This window comes from Mesoplodon bidens (genome assembly GCF_964165515.1).
Source record: "Mesoplodon bidens genome assembly, chromosome: 2".
In the NCBI taxonomy this organism is placed as follows: Eukaryota; Metazoa; Chordata; class Mammalia; order Artiodactyla; family Ziphiidae; genus Mesoplodon; species Mesoplodon bidens.
The window spans coordinates 133676645-133697929 of NC_138177.1; the positions used below are offsets into that span (position 1 = coordinate 133676645).

The window sequence follows — 21285 nt, forward strand, 5'->3', positions numbered from 1 at the left end:
CCCTGGTGACTACCTAAAACCATGAGAGCATCCAAGCGAGCATGGGCCCAACACACTCTGTTAGTGCAAATGAGGCATAAACTTGGACTAACACAAGAGGAGGAGGGTGCTATGTGATAGAAGCCTTAACTATTGTTGTTGTTTGAAAAAAAGACCTTCTTCACTGCATTCAAGGCAGGCCTACCTGCTTTGCTTAGTGATACAGTGAGAAAGTATACTTAGTCCATCACAGATGGACATTTGTAAGTTGCTTTCTCTGAAAGAGTACGACAAAGATTTTCCTAATATTGGTTTCGGTCATTGTGCCCGACTAAAAATCTCTAGATAAGACAAAATGAAACTAAAATTTAGGCCAGCGTACGTGTGAACTATGGCAATCATTAGAGAATTACTGAATGATACTATGAAGTTAAAGAAAAGAGCAACTAATTGCATTGTCCTATTGAGAAAGCCAATAATGTCATCAACATACATTCTTGGTGGTCCCCAGTGGCTGAAGTTTGGAGTTTCTTCTCCTTCACCTTCTTCTCTCTCAGGTAATTCACTGAGGAGAAAGAAAGGAAAAAACACACACACAGATAACTTACAACACACTTCTTATTATTAAAGGTTCCTGAAAAGTTTTACATTACACAATCTATATGTAGTTAAATTGTTCTTAATTTCTAAGCTTTAACAATATTTACATCAGGGCTTCCCTGGTGGCGCAGTGGTTGAGAGTCCACCTGCCGATGCAGGGGACACAGGTTCGTGCCCCGGTCTGGGGAGATCCCACATGCCACGGAGCGGCTAGGCCCGTGAGCCATGGCCGCTGGGCCTGCACATCCGGAGCCTGTGCTCCGCAACGGGAGAGGCCACAACAGTGAGAGGCCCGCGTACCGCAAAAAAAAAAAAAAAAAAAAAAAAAAAAATTTACATCAATAGTTAACTATCCACATACAAAGCAAAGACATATTGCTTTAGCATTCAACTTAACAAATATCCACCCAGCACCAGAAAATCATTGATTATAAACGCTTTTATTGGTGACACTCTAGATGTTATTTTCTAAAAAACTGTGTTTGAATTTGTATGATTTCATATTTGTTTCTAGAACAGCATTTAAATATTATAAAATATATTTCTTAAAATTTGGTGTGATTGACCAGCTAACAGTCTAGTATAAACTTACACAAACCGCTGAAATGATTAAACAGTCAGTAAACATGATTGTTCTTTCTAGATTTTTCTGTCTCTCTAACCCTAAATAATTTCCCTGTCACTTGTATCCCATAAATATTTTGTGTAGTTACACAGCACTTTTCAGTTTACAGAGAGATTTCTTAAACAATGTGATTCTCCCACCTACCACCACCATACTTTCACCCATCAAGTTATGTTAATATGGAACTGCCTAGTGGAATACTGTAAAATGCTGAACTACAGAGTAGTTATAAAAGTAATGTTGTCTAATAGGGTAGAGACACTACCATCTATTATCTGGAAGAGGAGTCAGGATTTCTAAGCTGCAGTCTAACCTGTACCACAAAATAGGTGTGTGCCTTTGGATCACCAAATGAAATGACTTATGTGATATTGTCAGTTGTATTACTCTACACAAAAATGTAGGGACTACCTCTTCCATTTCATTTTCACAAAAACCCTGTGAAGTAAGCACAGCAGGTCATATTACTATATTTTCCCCATGAGGCTCAGAGAAGGCTCAGATGTACTACACAATCTCTCCACAGTATCCAAATCTTTCTTTCAGCATGAAGTTTCAATGTTCCATTCTCCTCTGAACTCTCAAATAAGTCCTATAAAAAGTATAAAACTCTAGCTACTTGCCACTCTACAACTTTCTAGGATATAATGGTTTAAGGCTGTGTGAAAAGGAGAAAGTGAAAAAATTTGGACAATCTAAAAATCAGTTAAGGAATTGAGATCATTAGGGATCACTGACATCTCACCCACTGCAGACAGCCTTCTTGCCTTAGCCAGTCTATTTTTTATGATTAAAAGCATCATAGAATTCAAGGAAAAACAACTTGGCAGATACTTGCCAGTTACCTATCTAATGTCTTCTCTCCCCATCTTCCTTACCCAACAACATAACCCCCCTTTATTCCAGGTGGCACTATGCCCAGCTTTAAAAAAATAAATTTTCTGGACTTCCCTTTGGCTAATGGTAACTGTGTGCCATAGCTCTGATCAGCAACAAGGAAGCAAAAGTCCCCACATGAGATTTTCAGGAAAACTCACTAAATGGAGGGAGAATCAGCTGACAGGAGCCTTTTGCTCTATGCTCTTCCCCTTCTTCTTGCCTAGAAGGCAGAGGTGATTATTGGTGGGGAAGCATCCATCTTAAAATCATGAAGAAACCATGAGGACTAAAGCAATACATTGATGACAGCAGAGCAGAAAGAAGATGTCTAAGACCCTGACAGGACTTCTTCAGGACTTTTTTACATGAAGAAAATTAAGCCCTAGTTGAGTTAAGCCACACTAAAAGTGTGTGTGGGGAGATGGGGGCAGGGGATTGTTTATAAGCAGCTAAATGCCATCGCTAAATGGCACACATGATTCCACCAATTTAAGTGAAGTCTTCACTTTATCATATCACATTATTATTCTTGGCACGTATGCATATATGTTCACTGGATAATTGTAATCATAGCATAAATTTTCATATTTTGATTATCTTATAATAGTAACAAGGATTAAATGAGATATGACTGGCACTTAACTGAGGCTCAACGAATATGCATTTCCTTAACAATTTTTTCACTTGAATTTAAATCAAAATTTTCCCCAAGATTATCATAATCTTCATAATTTCTTATTTAATAGCATCTTAATAGTCCATGGTATTGATGTAATTTTCCTGCTATCCCAAAATATAATGCACTTAGATTATGTCTTGTTTATATGGAATATAGACATTAATGCAAGGAATATCTTCATGCTCTGCTGTATTTTAGTATTCTCCTTTAAGTAGATATTAATTGAAGTAAGATTGAAAGCTAAAAACCAAACCAACACTAAAACCTTCCTCCTCTCCGTTTTCCACTTTCCTGTACCCTAATTGTGACAGGCGTGATAATACGAAATAAATATTTGGTCCTTGTCCCTGGTTCCTGCCACAGAGCTTCTAAAACCCTTGGAGTTTTCCAAACGATAGGGGTGACAGGAGCATTTTTTGTTATTCATAACAAGCACCTCTCAACCGTACCTGAGTTGATGTTAATAAGGTGTCTCTAGGTAGGACTACAGACAGTTTCAGGATGGGGGTTGATTGCCAGAGAAGCAGCTGTGTGATTACAGTTAGAACTTTCAGCCCTACCCCCACCTCTGGGAAGGGGAAAGGGGCTAGAGATGGAGCTCAGTCACTAATGGCCAATGATGTAATCAATCATGCCTGCATAATGGAGCCACCATAAACCACCCACCACCCCGGCCCCTCCAAACAACAGGGTTGAGAGAGCCTGCAGGTTGGAGGACACATTAAAGTGCTGGGAGGGTGATGTGACCCACGAGAGCATGGAAGCTCTTGCATCCCACACACCCCCTTCCCTGGCTTATGCATCTCTTCCACTTGTCTATTCCAGAGTTGCACCCATTGTAATAAACCAGTAATAGTGAAGCACTTTCCTGAGTTCTATGAGCCATCCTAGCAAATTATGCAACCTTAGGAAGGTGTTATGGGAACCCTCAATTTATAGCTAGTTGGTCAGAGTAGAGTTGGCAACCTGGAATTCGTGACTGGCATCTGAAGTTGGGGCAGTCTTACGGGACTGAGCCCTTCACCTGTGGGGACTGCACTAACTCCAGGTAGTTATGTCAGAATTGAAATGAATTTTAGGGTACACAGTGTCCAGAGAATCAGAGAATTGGTTGTTGGGTGGAGGAAAAAACTCACACATTTGGTGTCACCAGTTTGTGAGCAAAAACAGTTCATGATAGGTATTAAGAAAAAAAAAGTATGTATTTTTATTATGGCACATGTATAATATCATTATAAGAATTAAATTCTTAAATTTAAAATTACCTAAAATAGAATGGAAACCAAGCTTTAACATTAGTATGGGCTGTATGCTTTTCTATTAAAAAAAATTAAAAATATCCTAAACTGCTGGCTTTCACATACAATATTAGGCAAAGGGGGAAAAATTTTGTCTAAAATATGGACAATTTTAGTTTTCTTTAAGAAAATGTATGACAAAAGGATTTATTCTGTTAGAAGAGACTTTTTCAAAGCATATTATCCTTTTTCAGGAAATTGATAAACACATATTTTGTTCACATTACTTCATACCTAAAGAGGGATAAAACTTTCAAAAACATAGTGTGATTAGTTTTAGAAATACAGTCACAGGAGACAAGCAATTATACAAAATAATGTAGTCACTTTACACTGATAAATGCATATACCTTTCAACCCAAATTAAAATTTAACTGAGAAAGTAAAATACTTTTACTGCACATATTAAGGTGTAAATTTGCACAAATGTACTTGAATCTTTCACAAAAGAATTCTAACCTCTAATTTTATAATTTGCACTTTGATTAGACATGGTCAATAGCTCAATCAGTTAGAATCTCAAGTCTTAAAATAACTGAACTTTTGCCTTTTACATTTAACCAGAGTTTTATAACCACTTTTTCCCTAAAAGAATTAACCATCTAATAGAAACAATGCTTTTTATTTTTAGTTCAGTCCTTTATAACAAATGCCCGAAGTTATAATTCATTACAGATTTGGGAGGAAAGATGGAGTGCCCCATTAATGAACAAGTGGATATTAATAGTAAGACTTCATCATAATATACGTCTTTGAGAATAAAATTTTCAACATCATACAAAAATCAGATGAATCTAGATGGCCAAGGTGACCTTTCCTTTTTTTTTCCACAAATGATAATATTTTATTATAGAAAAAGCATCCCAAATATAGGATTTCGTAAACACTGGTAGATGAACAAGTGCAACTTTAAAAGTAAATACAAAGTAAAGAGGCAAAACCTACAAGCATTTTGCCTTTATGAGAAAATGTACTGTTCTCCTGCAGAGGTGATCCCACCCAGAGCACGAATGTGGCTCCATCTCCCATAAAGGCATCAGGTTTGCTTTCTGAACTATGCCCAGTTTAACAATTTCAAAATGATGGTAAGAATATACCTTTTTTTCATGTGAAATTTCTTTTTTTTTTTTTGTGGTACGCAGGCCTCTCACTGCTGTGGCCTCTCCCATTGCGGAGCACAGGCTCTGGACGCGCAGGCTCAGCGGCCATGGCTCACAGGCCCAGCCACTCTGCGGCATGTGGGATCTTCCCAGACCGGGGCACGAACCCGCTTCCCCTGCATCGGCAGGCAGACTCTCAACCACTGCGCCACCAGGGAAGCCCTTCATGTGAAATTTCTGTACACTAAACCATATGAGGGTGAAGCAAACTTGGCACCCCAAAATGACGTAAGCAGGAAGGGTTATGGTTGTACCTATCTCAAGATTTCGTTTTCCCCTTAAAATATAGATTCTACATGGCAATTTTCTGTGACACACCACAGGGAATATGAGCTTTTGGAACCAGGCAGAATAGGCACTAGTGTTTTCCAAACTAGTAGGGCTAGTTATACAAATGTTACACTATGACTTTGAAGTTACAAAGCAAATTATTACCTGATACCAGTATACATAAAAAATCAGGCATTCTTGTACATGAAAGTTTAAAATGACACAGACATGGTGCTCAGTAAAAGAAGCCATATACAAAAAAGTACCTACTGCATGATAACATTTACATGAGTTCTAGAATTGAAAAAATAATTTACAGTATTAGAAGTCAGGGGCAAGGGGGAACTTTCTGGGTGGATGGAAATGTTCAATATCTTGATTGGGGTGTTGGTAACATGAACGTATACATTTATCAAAATTAAGAAAATTGTCCTGTAAAACTGCATTTAAGACATTTGTTAAGAAACAGAAGTTTAAGCCATAAAGGGTAAGTTGCTTCCTTAGGTCTCTCCCTTTTCTCTTCTGACTTTCTGTACAGCCTGGGTTAGCAATCAAATATCTAATTATATTTTCATAGGCATTAATGTAATATTCTTATGTGCCTCTTGTCCTAATTTCTCACACTCATCTTCACCTGCAGTGACTGGCATCTGCAACAGCATGCCACAGCATGGTAAAAACAGGAAAGTGTCACATACATGAGGCCACAAACTTCTTGGAAACTTCCCCTTTTTACTCCCAACTCAAACATTCCAGAGTACTCCTCTCTCAAATGTACACATTTATTCTCTCCTTTACCCTCAGTCTTCTACCAGTATTCTGAATTTACACATAATTTTTGGCAGTAGAACTCAAAGGTAAAACTATTAGATACTCACTGTTTACTTAGAAGGCACTAAATGCCAGGCAGTGCTGGGGACTTAAAATATCACATTAATTCACTTAATCCTTTCCCCAGCTATGACACTCTGCCTCCTATTTCACCTCCCACTATTCAAAGCAAAGTATCCAATACCTGAAAGTATTTCTTTTCATTTGCATTCTATTATACCTACAACATGATTTTTTTTTCAATTTAGCATTTTTTTTTTCATCTTTCACCTCAAGTTCATCATCCTACCAGGCTTTAGCCTCTGACACCTTCCTTGTTTTACTTACTGTGACTTGATTCTATTTTATTTCTTTAAAAAAAAAAACTCTACAATCTCCTTGAGCGTTTTAATGAACTCAGCAACAATGAATACCCTAGATACCCCTCAGGGCCCATGATCCTATCACTGTCATCCAGCATCACTGCCAGCCTCCTTTCATTAAACATTTACTATGTTCAAGGCATTATATGAAGCCCTTTATATTCACTCTTATTGAACCTTAGAACTACCTACTTTATAAGTGAGGAAATACAGACACAAGGGAAAAAAGAGCATATTTGAACAGCACCAAAATATATCTATACTGCAAATATCCTATTAGTCTGAGAAATGCCATGCCCCCCACTGATGGGCACACCCATGTCTTCAGGTAGCAGGTGATGACAGAAGTGATATAGAAAAAGACTAAAACAAGGTGAATTCTGAAAACTTGATCTCAAGTGACGTTATGAAGAAAAGGATACTCAGAACAAGATCACTTAGATCCCTTTCAGAGTTATCATGCTCCGCCTGCCCACCGTCTTCCCTTCCTAGAGATCGCCAGTTTCAGGGTGCATCTAACCTCTTAATATCAGTCCTGCCTCCAAAGGTAAGGAGAAGTTGGCTTGATGCAAAAGCACAGTGCACACTGAATAACTCTGCTGGGCCCTACACAAAAATTAATGCAAAGAAGAAACTGTAAAATAGCATATAGCATTTAGCACTAGATGACAACCTGATGATCTGAAAGACTATATTCTGAAAAGAATCTATGCATTATTCAGGAAGTCTCCTGAGTAGCAATAAATATTCACCTATGGGGGCTTCCCGGGTGGCGCAGTGGTTGGGGGTCTGCCTGCCGATGCGGGGGGTGCGGGTTCATGCCCCAGTCCAGGAAGATCCCACATGCTGCGGAGCGGCTGGGCCCGTGGGCCACGGCCGCTGGGCCTGCGCGACCGGAGCCTGTGCTCCGCGGCGGGAGAGGCCACAGCAGTGAGAGGCCCACATACCGCAAAAAAAAAAAAAAAAAAAAAAAATCACCTATGAACCTAACTCCATGGGGCATACCCTGAAAGATTAAAAATGGGAGTATGATTTACAGGAACTCTTCTGGAGCCTGCTGAGATTTAAATATATCCTAAATCTATGATGGCAAGCCAAAAAAACAGCATTCAAATGCAAGACTGATCTCCCAAGACAAAGATTAGGCTGGAGCCCTTAAATGTCTGCGCCAGCACAAGAAAACAGCTTGTCAAAGTACTCACTTCAGGAGTAAAGTCTTATCTGCTCTCTCTGAAGCTGGGAGAATTGAGTAAGACACAACTGATAGAATGTTTCATCTTCTGCAGAAGGAAGGAGGGGGTGGGCTTAGAAATTTGTTTAAATCTTTTCCAATCTACAGTTACAGTTCTGTAGTCTGAAAAGCAGCCTCATTTCTGAATTCTTTGGCCAGATTCAATTATTAACACTCAGCACAAGAGAAGTTTTAAAAATAAAAGTGTCTCGTTTGAAAAGTAATTTGATCACATAAAAAAGTTGAAACATGTTCCTAACTCCTCCAGCGCTTACACTGCAAAGCATCTCTCTTAAAAAAAACAAACCCTGGGGCTTCCCTGGTGGCGCAGTGGTTGAGAATCTGCCTGCTAATGCAGGGGACACGGGTTCGAGCCCTGGTCTGGGAAGATCCCACATGCCACACAGCAATTAGGCCCGTGAGCCACAACTACTGAGCCTGTGCGTCTGGAGCCTGTGCTCCGCAACAAGAGAGGCCGCGATAGTCAGAGGCCCGCGCACGGCGATGAAGAGTGGCCCCTGCTCGCCACAACTAGAGAAAGCCCTCGCACAGAAACGAAGACCCAACACAGCCAAAAATAAATAAATAAATAAATTAATTAAAGTACCCTTAATTTAAAAAAAAATGTATTAAAAAACAAACCCTGGCTGTTTGACACTGCGTTCCGTTCCTCTGAGAGCTGCTTAGATCCCTCGCACGAGGACCCTGGGCCTGTCAGCTCCTCCCCTCTACACCCTGGTCCAGGTCTGCTGAGTGAAAAGCCACCAGATTCCTCCAACTAGTTGGGCCTATGGGTCTTCCCTTTCCACTCAGAGATGAGCTACACAGAAGCCAGACAACTTTTTACTAAGGTTCTATCTAAAACTCTAGGCAAAGGCCACAGGTCACTGAACAGAGAAGTGATATAAGTCTGAGACACTTCATATAACACAAAATCTTTCTTGGACTAAGGTTTCCAATAAAAGCATTAAGATTCTTTTCCCATATAGGTTATTACAGAACATTGAGTAGAGTTTCCTGGGCTATACAGTAGGTCCCTATTAGTTATCTATTCTATGCATATGTTAACCCCAGTCTCCCAATTTATCACTTCCCCTCATGTTTCCCCTTTGGTAACCATAAGTTTGATTTCAAGATCGGTGAGTCTGTTTCTGTTTTGTAAATAAGTTCATTTTTATCATTTTTTAAATTAGATTCCACATATAAGTGATTTCCTATGATATTTGTCTTTCTCTGTCTGACTTACTTCACTTAGGATGATATATATCTATATATGTATAACTGATTCACCTGTTGTACACCTGAAACTAACACAACATTGTAAGTGAACTATACTCCAATAAAAATAAATAAATAAAGCATTAAGGCCGATTAATCCCACCCCTTTCTCATCTCTGTTATGCTTTGCAACACCTCCAACTCCTTCGTTCATCTCTCCTGTCCTGTACTCACAGTGCTACACGGCTCTGGTTTTTCTTTCAGAGGTGCTTCTGTTCCCATACCCCACCCCCAAGCCCCCCCCCCACCAGCCAAACTACCTGTCACACTCCAAGGAATCTCCTTGAATTGTAAAGAAGCCACCCCACAGGCTAACTTCTTCCCTCAGTGTTCTCTCAACCTCCTCTGTTCTCTCAACAGCTTCCGCTTCTCTGCCATAGATGCCACACTTGAGTGGGTGACACTCACTCTCTCACTCCCTGGCAAGCTGGGAAAACGGAGTCAATATTTTTCTAAATTCCTTCCCACCACTAGGCCATTACTCTCCTACCCTTGTTTCAAAAGCTAATCTCTACTCTCACACCTCTCCTTTTATGGCCCACTTGACTAGCACCCCATCATTCTGAGTAAATAACCTTTCTCCTAAATGACAGAAAAAAAAATCAAGGTCATTGGGCAAGAACCTCCTTGGGTCCCAGTCCTCTAGGTACTAATAGTACTGCATTGTACTAATTGTACCTTTCTTTCATTCCTGGCACCTGTGTCCATAGAGGAGATGAGCTTCCTCCTATCAAACTATTAGAAGTTAATCTCTCTAGGTGTGCAGTGTCCTCCTCTCCCTCCACCCTCTCCAGGGACTACACTTAATCACCCACTTTCTAGCATCTACATATTCCTCTTCTGGACCTTTCACAATCTATGTGTGTATGCATGTGTGTGCCTGTGCGTGTGTGTGTGTGTGTGTATATATATCTATATATATATCTATATATATATATCTATATATATCTGCCCCCTTGTCCCATTTCCACAGTGCCCTTCAGTTGTCTAGGTAACGTGTTCTTTCTGCCTCTTTTCATGATCATGTTCCTCAAAACACTAGTCTGCTCTTACTTTGTCCAATATCTGATCTGTTCAATTCTCAACTCACTACTCTCTGATTTCCACTCTAATGAAACTGTTCTAAGCTTACCAAGGGCATCCATGTGATCAAGCCCCATGAAAATTCTTCCAATTTATCTACCTTGACCTCTCTGTAGCATGTAACAATAGTCTGTAATGATCCTTTTGTTAAAATGCTCTCTTCCCCAGGTTTCTATATCAACCTCTAGTTCATCAATTTCCTTCTACCTTTTGTTCATTCCACTTCATTCTTTTCCTCCTCAGTTCATGCCCTTAATATAGCTGCTTTGCAGGACTCCAATTTTGGCCCTGTTCTTTTATCACTTGAGCCTCCCCTGGATGACTATTCAAATCCAGGAGTTTCACCTACACTTGATCTTGTTCCCAATTATCCACATCAGGATAGACCTCAACACTAGTCCCCAGAGTCATGTATTTAATTAACTCCATTTCACTTTCTTGTCCTATGGATACCTGAACCCTCAACATGTCCCAAACAGAGCTCATCATTTTCCTCTTCAACCTGTTCATGCTCTTATAATCTTATGCCAAAGAATTAATGGTCCCACTATCCATCTAGTTGCCCCATTCAGACACACAGGTCGTCCTCCTACTCCTTCTCACTCCCAGCATGTTATCAGTCACTAATTCCTACAGCTGCTCTAACTCTTAAGTCCAGTCCCTCCCTAATTTGTCCTCGAGTACTTCTTGCTTGAGTTGTTAAATTCTTAATTAACCTTCCATTCTCTAAGTAAATACTCCCATAATCTATTTTGCAGACAACTGCAAGAATACAAAATTGTATAGATATAAAAGGAATTATATATATGGTACAATTTTAAGTATGTGAAATTCTCACAGCAATTGTTTTGTATGGTGGGTTTTATTCATCATATTTCCTTACATTTTCCAAATGTTCCACCGTAATCATGCCCGGTTGTTTTCGTTTTGTTTTGTTTTTTAAACATCTTTATTGGAGTATAATTGCTTTACAATGCTTTTTTTTTTTAATAGAAGCAAAAAGAAAGCTATTTTATAATGCAAAAACAAAGAGAAATAATATCATACCATGCATCAGTGGCATGTCTAGAAGACAACATTCCTATGTATGCCGAGGCCTTGGAAACAGCTAGAGCCCTGGGGAGTTGGTATAGAGGCAAGTCTTCTTGCTCCCTTGTTTGAGCCACAGCAGGAAGTTCAACAAGCAAGCCAGGACCTTGAACATCATTTGGAATCATCATGCCTAAAGAGGAAACCCAGATGATAGTGAGCACACGATATACTCATTCATTCTTCATTAATTCAATAAATAGTGATGGATATCTACTACAGGCAGGCCCCTTCCAGATAGAAGACTTATTTATACTAAACTAAATAAGTAAAACATTTAATATGTCAGATGGTGACAGTTCTATGGTAAAAAAAATTCTGCAGGGAAGGGGGATAGGGGTTGCTCAGTGAAAGAGGGTTACAATTTTAAGCATGGTCTCACTGAAAAGATGTTATTTTAGCAATATGAATCTTTTATCAAAAGAATCCCCCTTATAAGTCAGAAAGAGAAAGACAAGTACTATATGATATCACTTATATGTGGAATCTAAAAAATACAACAAACTAGTGAATAAAACAAAAAAGAAACAGACTTACAGATACAGAGAAAAATCTAGTGGTTACCAGTGGGGAGAGGGAAGTGGGGAAGGGTAATATAGGGGTAGGGAGAAAAAAAACTTATTATGGGATTATATGAAATCATGTATGTGAAACGTCTGAAAACCATAAAGCACTGCAGAATTTAAAGAACCTTTCATTCAATTAAAAAAAAAAAAGAAGAAGAATCCCCTCTACGATGGTATTCTTACCTTACTACAAATTTTCCCTTTATCAACCTAGGCTGTCTCAATTACAGGCATACTGCTATTTCCCTGATTAAAAAAAAAGTAATTCCACAGAATAACAAATAACCAAATAAAAACACTTACATTTTTAAAGGGGCTTTGTTTATAAATTCCAGGATTCTTTTACATTTGTTACCTTATTTAATTCTCACATTAAACTATGAGTTAGAAAAGATAATAGCAACCATATTTTATAGGTGGGGAATTCCAGGTCAAGAAACTTTTGCTAATCAGAATGAACAAATTGGGACTTCCCTGGAGGTCCAATGGCTAAGACTCCGTGCTTCTACTGCAGGGGGCATGGGTTTGATCCTTGGTCAGAAAACTAAGATCCCGCATGCCACATGGCATGGCCAAAACAAAAAAGAATGTACAAATTTACCTGACACGTCATCTGTGTCATTTTCCCATTTACTGAAAAAAGGAGTAACAAGAGCAGAGCTGTGCATGCAGTCCTACAGCACATGTTTAGAGACCTGCACCCAGACTGGCATAAACCCATTAATTACTCTTAAGATATACCTCAGTATCCATTATATCTCATCCATTATAAATTCCCAGCCAATCTTTCTTCATCTTGTTATACAAATATGATGAATAGTGAATCAAATGCCTCCCTTAAATCCATACATTTATGGTATATTTTTGAGACTTGGCTTATCAGAAAATTAGAAATGATCACTAAGAGATATAGACACTTTTAAACTTTTCCTATAAGCATCACCTAAACTTTCCATTTCTTCATACTGAACCAATTTTCTAGTAAACTCACTTCTACTTCTGCTTTTTGTCTTGTCTAGACACATTGGAATCAGGATCTAATCAGCAGAGAGTCTGAAGAGGGTGTGAAAGTAACTATAATGCTCAGGTGGTATTAAAGGAAGTCTCCGGTACCTCAGACATGCTTCACTCCCATCCCCTGGGCCTACATTCCTGCACGCAGTCAAATCCATACCAGTGCCGCCCTGCTCTAGCTTTGCCTGTGTCTACCTTCTCCCCCTTGAGAAGGGGCCAGGGATGGGATGGAAATTCTGGCACGAATGACCTAAAACAGGAGTTGAAAAAACAGAAAACCGGCTCTATTTGCAGAGCTATTTCCCATCCAGCTATGCTGGTAAAGTAGCCTATTAAATTGTGGCGCTGGGTTTCATAGGTTGCTTCCGTTTCTGTACAACTTTTCATTACCTGCTCCACACAAGGCTGCCCATACCCTTTGCCCACTCCTCCTCCACAGACACCTTGGCAGTGCTCAGGTACACATCTCTCCTCTCTCACCGTGCTTGACACAGGCAGACTTACAGAGCTGTTCATCAAGTGCACCACGGTACCTGGGAGCCCATAAAATAAATCGCATCCTTCGGGGCCTATGCAGTTGTTAGGTAACAGCCACGACAGAAGCACACAGGTTAGGAAGACAGGGAAGTTTACTTATTTATTTTTTTTAATATTTATTTATTTATTTGACTACATCGGGTCTTAGTTGCGGGATCTTCATTGCGGTATGTGCAACCTTTCATTGCGGCACATGGGCTCCTTTCTAGTTATGGTGCACGGGCTCCTTTCTAGTTGTGGTGTGCGGGCTCTAGAGTGTGCAGGCTTAGTTGCCTCGCGGCATATGAGATCTTAGTTCCCCAACCAGGGATCGAACCTGCGTCCCCTGCTTTGGAAAGCAGATTCTTAACCACTGGACCACGAGAGAAGTCCCCAGGGAAGTTTAAAAAAAAGGTTCCTAGATAAATGGAAGTTAAAGCTTATAGGAGAGAAATGGGGGAAATTTCCAAAAGGTTTATACTTAGTGAGGTGCACGAATAGAAAGATAAACAAAATAAAGGCAAGAAGAATCCAAGTAGAGAAGAGAGGGCGTTTCTGCACAACTTAGCAACTGGAAAAAAAAAAAAAAAGTAGGGAATTGGTATGCTGTTAAATCACCACACAGGAGCAGCACATCACCTTCTCATTCAAGAAATATTTCTTGAGCACCCACTATAGTAACATAATCAGGTATAAGCCTTGCCCTCCAAAAGCTTATGGTAATAGACAGGCATGCAAATACACAAGTGTGCCTGACTCTGCGTGCAATGATAGAAATTCATCCAGGTTCACTGGAGGCCCACTCTAGGCTAGACCAAAGACTGGGGAACAGAACTACTTTCTGTCTGAAATCTTCTGAAATCTCTTAACACTAAATGTATTACTGATTTGACGTTTATCTTGCATGCTTTACATTATTAATTATGCTAATTTCTAGGTTTAGTTTCACAGCCCGTGAAGAGCATAGGCTCTTTGAGGAAACCTACTTTTAGATTAAGTACAGAGTCAAAAATAGCCCTTTACACATAGGTTCTCAAAAATAATTTTTAATGTAACTGCTCATAAGTAAATCTAAAATTGTCTGTTACTAACAGAGTGGTCAAAGGGCTACAGATTTGAAAGAGGCCCCACAGAACACTTAGCCCAATTCCATCATTTTACAGCTGAAGAAGTGGAGGGGCTTGGAGAAGCGGGCGGCTTGCCTGGTGACACAGCAGGTTAATGGCTTAGTACTGAGGGGCCTGGGACTGAAATTATACTGACTCTGTACCAATAATTTCTTAGTCCATCCATGGTTAGCACTAACCCAAGTACTCACACCTGCCACACAGCATTCTGGCAGCTCTCAAAAATTTTTCCAAAAAGCATGTGGTTATGAACACTCTTCTAGTGAGGACAGGCCTAAGGTATACAAGCATAGCTTAATTCCTAAAGCTATAATCTCCAAAAATAAATTCCCAGGGCCTTGTCAGATATTAGATTAAGGCAGTATGGTGGGTTGAATGATGGCCCACCTAAAATATATATATATATATATCCTTGCCACAGAACCTATAAATGAGAACTTATATGGAAAAAAGGGCTTTGCAGATGTAATTAAATTAAGTGTCTTGAAATGAGACCATCCTGGATTATCCAAGTGGGCCCTAAATCCAACAGCAGGTTCCTTGTAAGAGAGAGAAGAAAAGACATGGATAGGGAGAAGAGGAGAGGGCCATGTGAGGACGGAGGCAGAGATTAGAATGATGCAGCCGCGAGCCGAAGGACGCTGGAGCCACCTGAAGCTGGACAAGGAAAAGAACGGATTCTTCCCTAGAGCTCTCAGAAGGAGCACAGCATCTTAATTTAGGACTTCTGGACTCCAGAACAGTGAGAGAATTAACTTCTGCTGTTTTAAGCCACCAAGTTTGTGGCTCTTTGTTACAACAGCCCTAGGAAACTCATACAGGCAGCACAAGGCAGAGGAAATAACTTTGGAGTCACTTAGATGATACCCAGAGCAGGGCTCAGAGGAAGACTGGATCATCCCATGAGGACAAAATCCCTTTCCCTATCTTTTTCCCAACTCCACTGTCCTTCCTCACAAACACCCACCCCATATTTCTAGTCTATTCCTTTCAATCCTGACAGTATAAAACAGTGAATGGTTCTCAACCAGGGCAATTTTGTCTCCCAAGGGACATTTGCCAACGTCTGAAGACATTTTGATTTTGATCATGACTGGGAATACCACTGAATCTAGGGTTAGAAGGCAGGGAGGCTGCGAACATCTTTCAACGCACAGGTAAGCCCTCTACAACAGAATTATCTGGTCCAAATTAGAGCTTATATGGCTATAAAGTATCAATGGTAATCAAACAGATATGGACCACTAATTCATTTATGAATTCATTTGTGCCATAAATCTTCTCTAAGTATTTAATAGTCATAGGATACAGAAATGTGGTGAATTAAAAAAAAATAGTATACCAGGAGAGTTTTGGTGAAAAATCCCATTTTTCTCCTAGTCACAATCAGTTATACATTATGAAAAATTGAATAGGCTCATTTAATCTTAGATATTCAAAATTGACTATCCTAATTTTCTTTTTAAATTAACTATTCATGATGTGTTCTGACCTGCAGGGAACTGGCAATTGTTATCATCTCATAGATGCTTTCAATCTTTAACCACATTAAGAATTCCATTCTTTAGATTTTTACTTGACAGAATGTTGAATTCATAAAAAACAGTTACATAACTTTTCTATAGCTATCTCTCTCTCCTAACAGCATATTACCATACAACACAAGAACTGCCCACAGAGAAAGACTTTTCCTATAAGTAGAGTCAGAACAGGTGAAGGACAGCATAAATCCTGAACAATGGCTCTATAAATCCCAATGCTATGAAAGAACTTACCAGGCTCACCTAAGGATCTTAATATTACGACATTAAATATTGCAGTGTTAGATGAGGAAAGATCATTTTTTAAAGTCAAGTTTTCAAAACTATATAAGAATCAATATGGGAAGAGGCAAGGAGAAGCACTATACTTTTAGGATTCTTTAATGGAAACTAAGTTATTAATGTACCAAAATTGACTGTAATATATGGCTATAAAAATGTTTCATAAATGTTTAAAATATGTCTCTCTTTATTAATATTTAACAACCCCATTCAACGAGCTAACAGTATCACTTAATAGCATCAGAGATTTTAATATATATTAGTAGAGACTTATTTCAGATTTGGCATAAGGCAGTAGTTTTAGTTTTAATCCATAAAGCTAATAAAAAGCAAAATGAGGCAGGGAAAATGCAGCCCTCTCAGAAAACAGAATCTGAAAGCTCTAAGTTGAAATATGATTCATGTTATTTTTCCAGATATTTTGAAGCAGATTAATTAATAAGCAGATTTCAATTCAAAACATTATAATGAATGAAAATGTGAGAGTAAAATTCATCATATATACAAATAAAACTGAAAGATCGCAAAATAATGTAATTTGTGTTTATGAGAAACAAAAATCACAAACCTAAATCCAGACTACTTTTCGTTAACGAATTAAGATTTTCCAGATCATCAAATCTGCTTTGTTGACTGTTTCCTTCGGTTGAGGGTATGGAGGATAGGGAATCGATGCCAAAGTTTTCTTTCATCTCAAGAGGAAGAAAAACAGAAATGCATTAGTACTTTATGATAAAATGTGGAACACCATAATGTTATTCAATCCAGATCATAATGATAGCGGAAAACTGGCCCTGCATACAAGCCTTCTCAAGTAACGGTTTATACTGTGGTAAGCAGTAACAAATGTTAGTAACTTAATATCTGTAAGAGTACAGGCTAGTAAAATCTGTTTTTTCCAAACACTGGATTTTTTACCAAAAAAAAAATTGTTTTATAAACATTAATAAGTAGATTTAAATAAACATTCACCAAGGCAGAGGAATAAAAGATCTATCAAGTTAAGCAAGGTCAATGGTTGATACTCATTATGTCCTGGATCATGATGGATCACAACTTAAATAGCTTCATTGTTGATCTGGAAACACCTAGTGAATTTTCATAGTTCTAAGCCTTTGCTATGCCCTCCCTGACACTCTTATCTGCCTAGTGAACAACCTGTTCCCCGAACCTAAAACCTACAGGTAAGCACAGTGAAAAGTTATTACATTTTCCTTGTCTTCCATTTACACACGTCTTTTATGGTTTTCCAAAGTTACAATCTTCCAGAACATACAATTTTCATTGATGTATTTTATTATGATATTTAAAAAACATTTATATGCATGAAATTAAATGACAACATTATGGTCACCGTAGGCATTTACCTTAACTCGTTTAAGGTGAATAACACTATGTTATTCTCTATTGTTGGAAATTTAGGTTGTTCGAAACAAAAAAAATGAATTATATTTTTTACAACAGTCCATGTTTTTTCATGGTTATACTGGTCATACTTCAATGATAAGAAAAGGACCTCTCATAAACTGATGTACCAAATACTGTTAGATTTTATCAAATAGATTATGAATATAATTGAGTATATAACTGTATCAGATACCCAAAGGAGGCTACAGTACATAGAATTCAACTCAAATATTAAAAAGAGGTGAGAAAGGAAATATGACTACTTAGTTGCCTAGAATAAAATAAGAACTTATTAGAGAAGGGTGTCAGGAGGAGGTGGCAGCCACTGAGTACTTAAAAAGAAGAAACTTTACAACAATTTTTGAACTGTCTGGATTTTTTTTTAAAGTAAATGAAAATTATGTAACTGAGGAATAAGAATTGATGCCTAAATCTGAGATTTCAATACAGTGGGTATGAAAGGTTAAATCTTTAGAAAAATCAATTCAGTTTTTTTCTAAATAGAGAAGAGAATAAAAACACAAAATTATTCTCAGGTAACTAATCCTCAGGCAAAAAGAATCAGATATTTTAAAAAAGGGCAAAGGACTTAGACATTTCTCCAAAGGATATTTGAAGATCGCCAATAAGCATATGAAAAGCGGCTCAAGGTCACTAACAGAGAAATATAAATCAAAACCACAGTGAGCTACCACTTCACACCTATTTAAAAAACAGAAAACAACTGTTGGTGAGCATGTGGAGAAATTAGAAAACCTGTGCATTGCCAGCAGAAATGAAAATGGTACAGCTTCTATGGAAAACAGTACGATGATTCCTAAAAGAAATTAAACAGAATTACCATATGATCTTGCAATTTCACTTCTGGGTGGAGAGCACCCAAAATTTGGTTTTTGAACAAATATTTGTATACCAGTGTCCACAGCAGCATTGTTCACAATAGCCAAAGATAGAAACAGCCCAGATGTCCATCAGCTGATGAATGAGTAAACAAAAGGTGGTATGTATACCTTCAGTGGAATGTTATTCAGGCTCAAAAAGTGAGAAAATGCTGACACGCTACATATATGAACCTTGAAGACATCATGCTAAGTGAAATAAGCCAGACACAAAAGGATAAATATTGTATGATTCCACTTACATGAGGTGCTTTGAGTAGTCAAATTTTTAGAGACAGAAAGTAGAATTGTGGTTGGTTGCCAGAGGAGGAGGGAAGGTGAGAATGAGCAGTTATTGCTTAGTGTGTACAGAGTTTCAATTTGGGAAGATGAAAAAGTTCTGGAGATGGATGGTGGTAATGGTTGTACAATAATGTGAGTGTATTAATGCCACAAGAACTATAAGCCTAAAAATGCTTAAAAGGTCAACTTTATGTAATGTGTATTTTATCACAATTAAAAATAAAGAACCAGATCTATAAATCTTGATGGCTTCACCCTTCAACTAAAATGGAGTAACAGGGTGGTAGAGAATGATAAACTTATAAGTAGTTGGGTTTGCACTCCACAAATACAGCTATATCTGTAACCCCAAATGGATATTACAATGAAGACAGAAGTGATAATGTTCCTGTACCTTTTTGGAGGGCACCCTCTAAATAGAAGAGTATTGGGAATTACATATTTGTAAGGTATTTCACTGTGTTTTTAAAATCCACCCACTCAGGGCTTATTTTGTTAGATAATAAAGTATCGTCACTGGATCCACCATAATGAGAGAAAGGCAAATAAAGATCCAAGCCCATCCTGATCATGTGGGTACAACTGTTACAGGGGATCAGAATATTCCACCCAGAAATATGCCACTTTGGCATAAGGATTAGTTTGAACTGAAGAAAAAGAGTGAACTCAGAAAAGCTCCCTATCCTCCCCTGCTTCTCAATCACCAGAGACAACTCTAGACTCTTCAGCTCAGAGATGGCACTAAGAGAGATGTACATGACAAACCTTACTAAAACAATCCTTATCTTCCATCAATTCCCCCCATATATTTCCCTTCCCACAGTATGCTGACCCTAAAAGCCTAAATCCCTTTTCCTTTGTCTTGTTACTTCTCTACAAGTTCACTGTCCTTTGTTAAGATGCTGTATAAGCCCAAGTTCTAACCCCTCCCTCCATTGAGTGAATCATCACTGATATATGCATGAGGCAGGTGTTAATAAATGGTTTTTCTTTTCTTAATCTGTCTTTTGTCAGTTTAATTTCCAGGGCCCCAGCCAGAGGAACCTAGGAGGGTAGAGGAAAAAGGGGTTTTCCTCCCATACACTGTCAACACTGCTGGGTGTGGGGAAGGGAGGAAAAGAGCTAATGCCCATATATCCGGGCAAAACTCTAATTCAAAAAGATGCATGAACCCCTATGTTCACAGCAGCCAAGACGTGGAAACAACCTAAATGTCTATCAACAGATGAATGGATAGAGAAGATGTGGCACATATATACAATGGAATGTTAGTCAGCCATAAAAAAGAATGAAATAATGCCATCTGCAGCAACATGGATGGACATAGAGATGATCATACTAAGTGAACTAGGTCAGAAAGAGAAAGACAAATACCGTATGATATCACTTATATGTGGAATCTAAAATATGACACAAATGAACCTATCTATGAAACAGAAACAGAATCACGGACATAGAGAACAGACTCGTGGTTGTCAAAGGGGAGGGGTTTAGGGGAGAGATGGAGTGGAAGGCTGGGGTTAGCAGACGTAAGCTTTTATATATAGAATGGATAAACAACAAGGTCCTACTGTATAGCACAGAGAACTAGAGTCAATATCTTATGATGATATTTTATATTCTTTTCCATAATGGAAAAGAATATTTAAAAATGTGTATATATATGTATAGCTAATCACTTTGCTATACAGCAGTAATTAACACATTGTAAATCAACTATACTTCAGTAAAAATTAAAAATTAAAAAAAGGTTAATGCTCAAAGCAAGAACATATAATTATTTAAAGAAGATAAAACACTGTTTAGGTAAGACACATTAGGGCTGAAACAATCTTAATCAGTGCCAGTTTAGGGAGATTATACATGTTACCTCACAGAATAAGAAAGCTGGGAAATTTAACAGTTAGTAATTAAGATGCATGTCCTTCAAACTGTGAGCACTGAATGCTGTTTAAACAAGTTTTATAAAGAGCACTTTGATAAACAATAGAGGCAGTGGTTACACTGTGAAAATCATCAATATAAACTTAGAAGAGGGATTTTTTTTAAAACCAAATATTATGCAAATGATGCTTGAGATCAGAATAAAATTTTGACCGACAACATGGATTCAAAAATTACTGTATCTGAAACAACCTAGATGAAAATGAAGATGGTATAGTTGAAGAACAGTGTTGTAAGATCAAAAAGTAATTCTAGTAATAATATAGATTCTGGCATTAATATGCATTGAAAGAATTTGAATAAAATTCTATCATTAAATGTGAGAACAGGCAAAAAATTTGAT

The 21285-nt window shown here is 38.2% G+C and overlaps 1 protein-coding gene across 1 annotated transcript in view; it reads right to left on the bottom strand.

Annotated features, from left to right (window-relative positions):
* The window catches only part of PATJ (PATJ crumbs cell polarity complex component), a 348566-nt gene that overhangs the window by 232227 nt on the left and 95054 nt on the right, over positions 1 to 21285 (bottom strand). Inside the window, exons 20-22 of the mRNA XM_081223688.1 lie at positions 16979 to 17102; positions 11323 to 11497; positions 473 to 544 (exon numbers count right to left, since the gene is read on the bottom strand). Coding sequence (XP_081079814.1) covers positions 473 to 544; positions 11323 to 11497; positions 16979 to 17102 — 371 coding nt within the window. The remainder of the gene's footprint in view (positions 1 to 472; positions 545 to 11322; positions 11498 to 16978; positions 17103 to 21285) is intronic.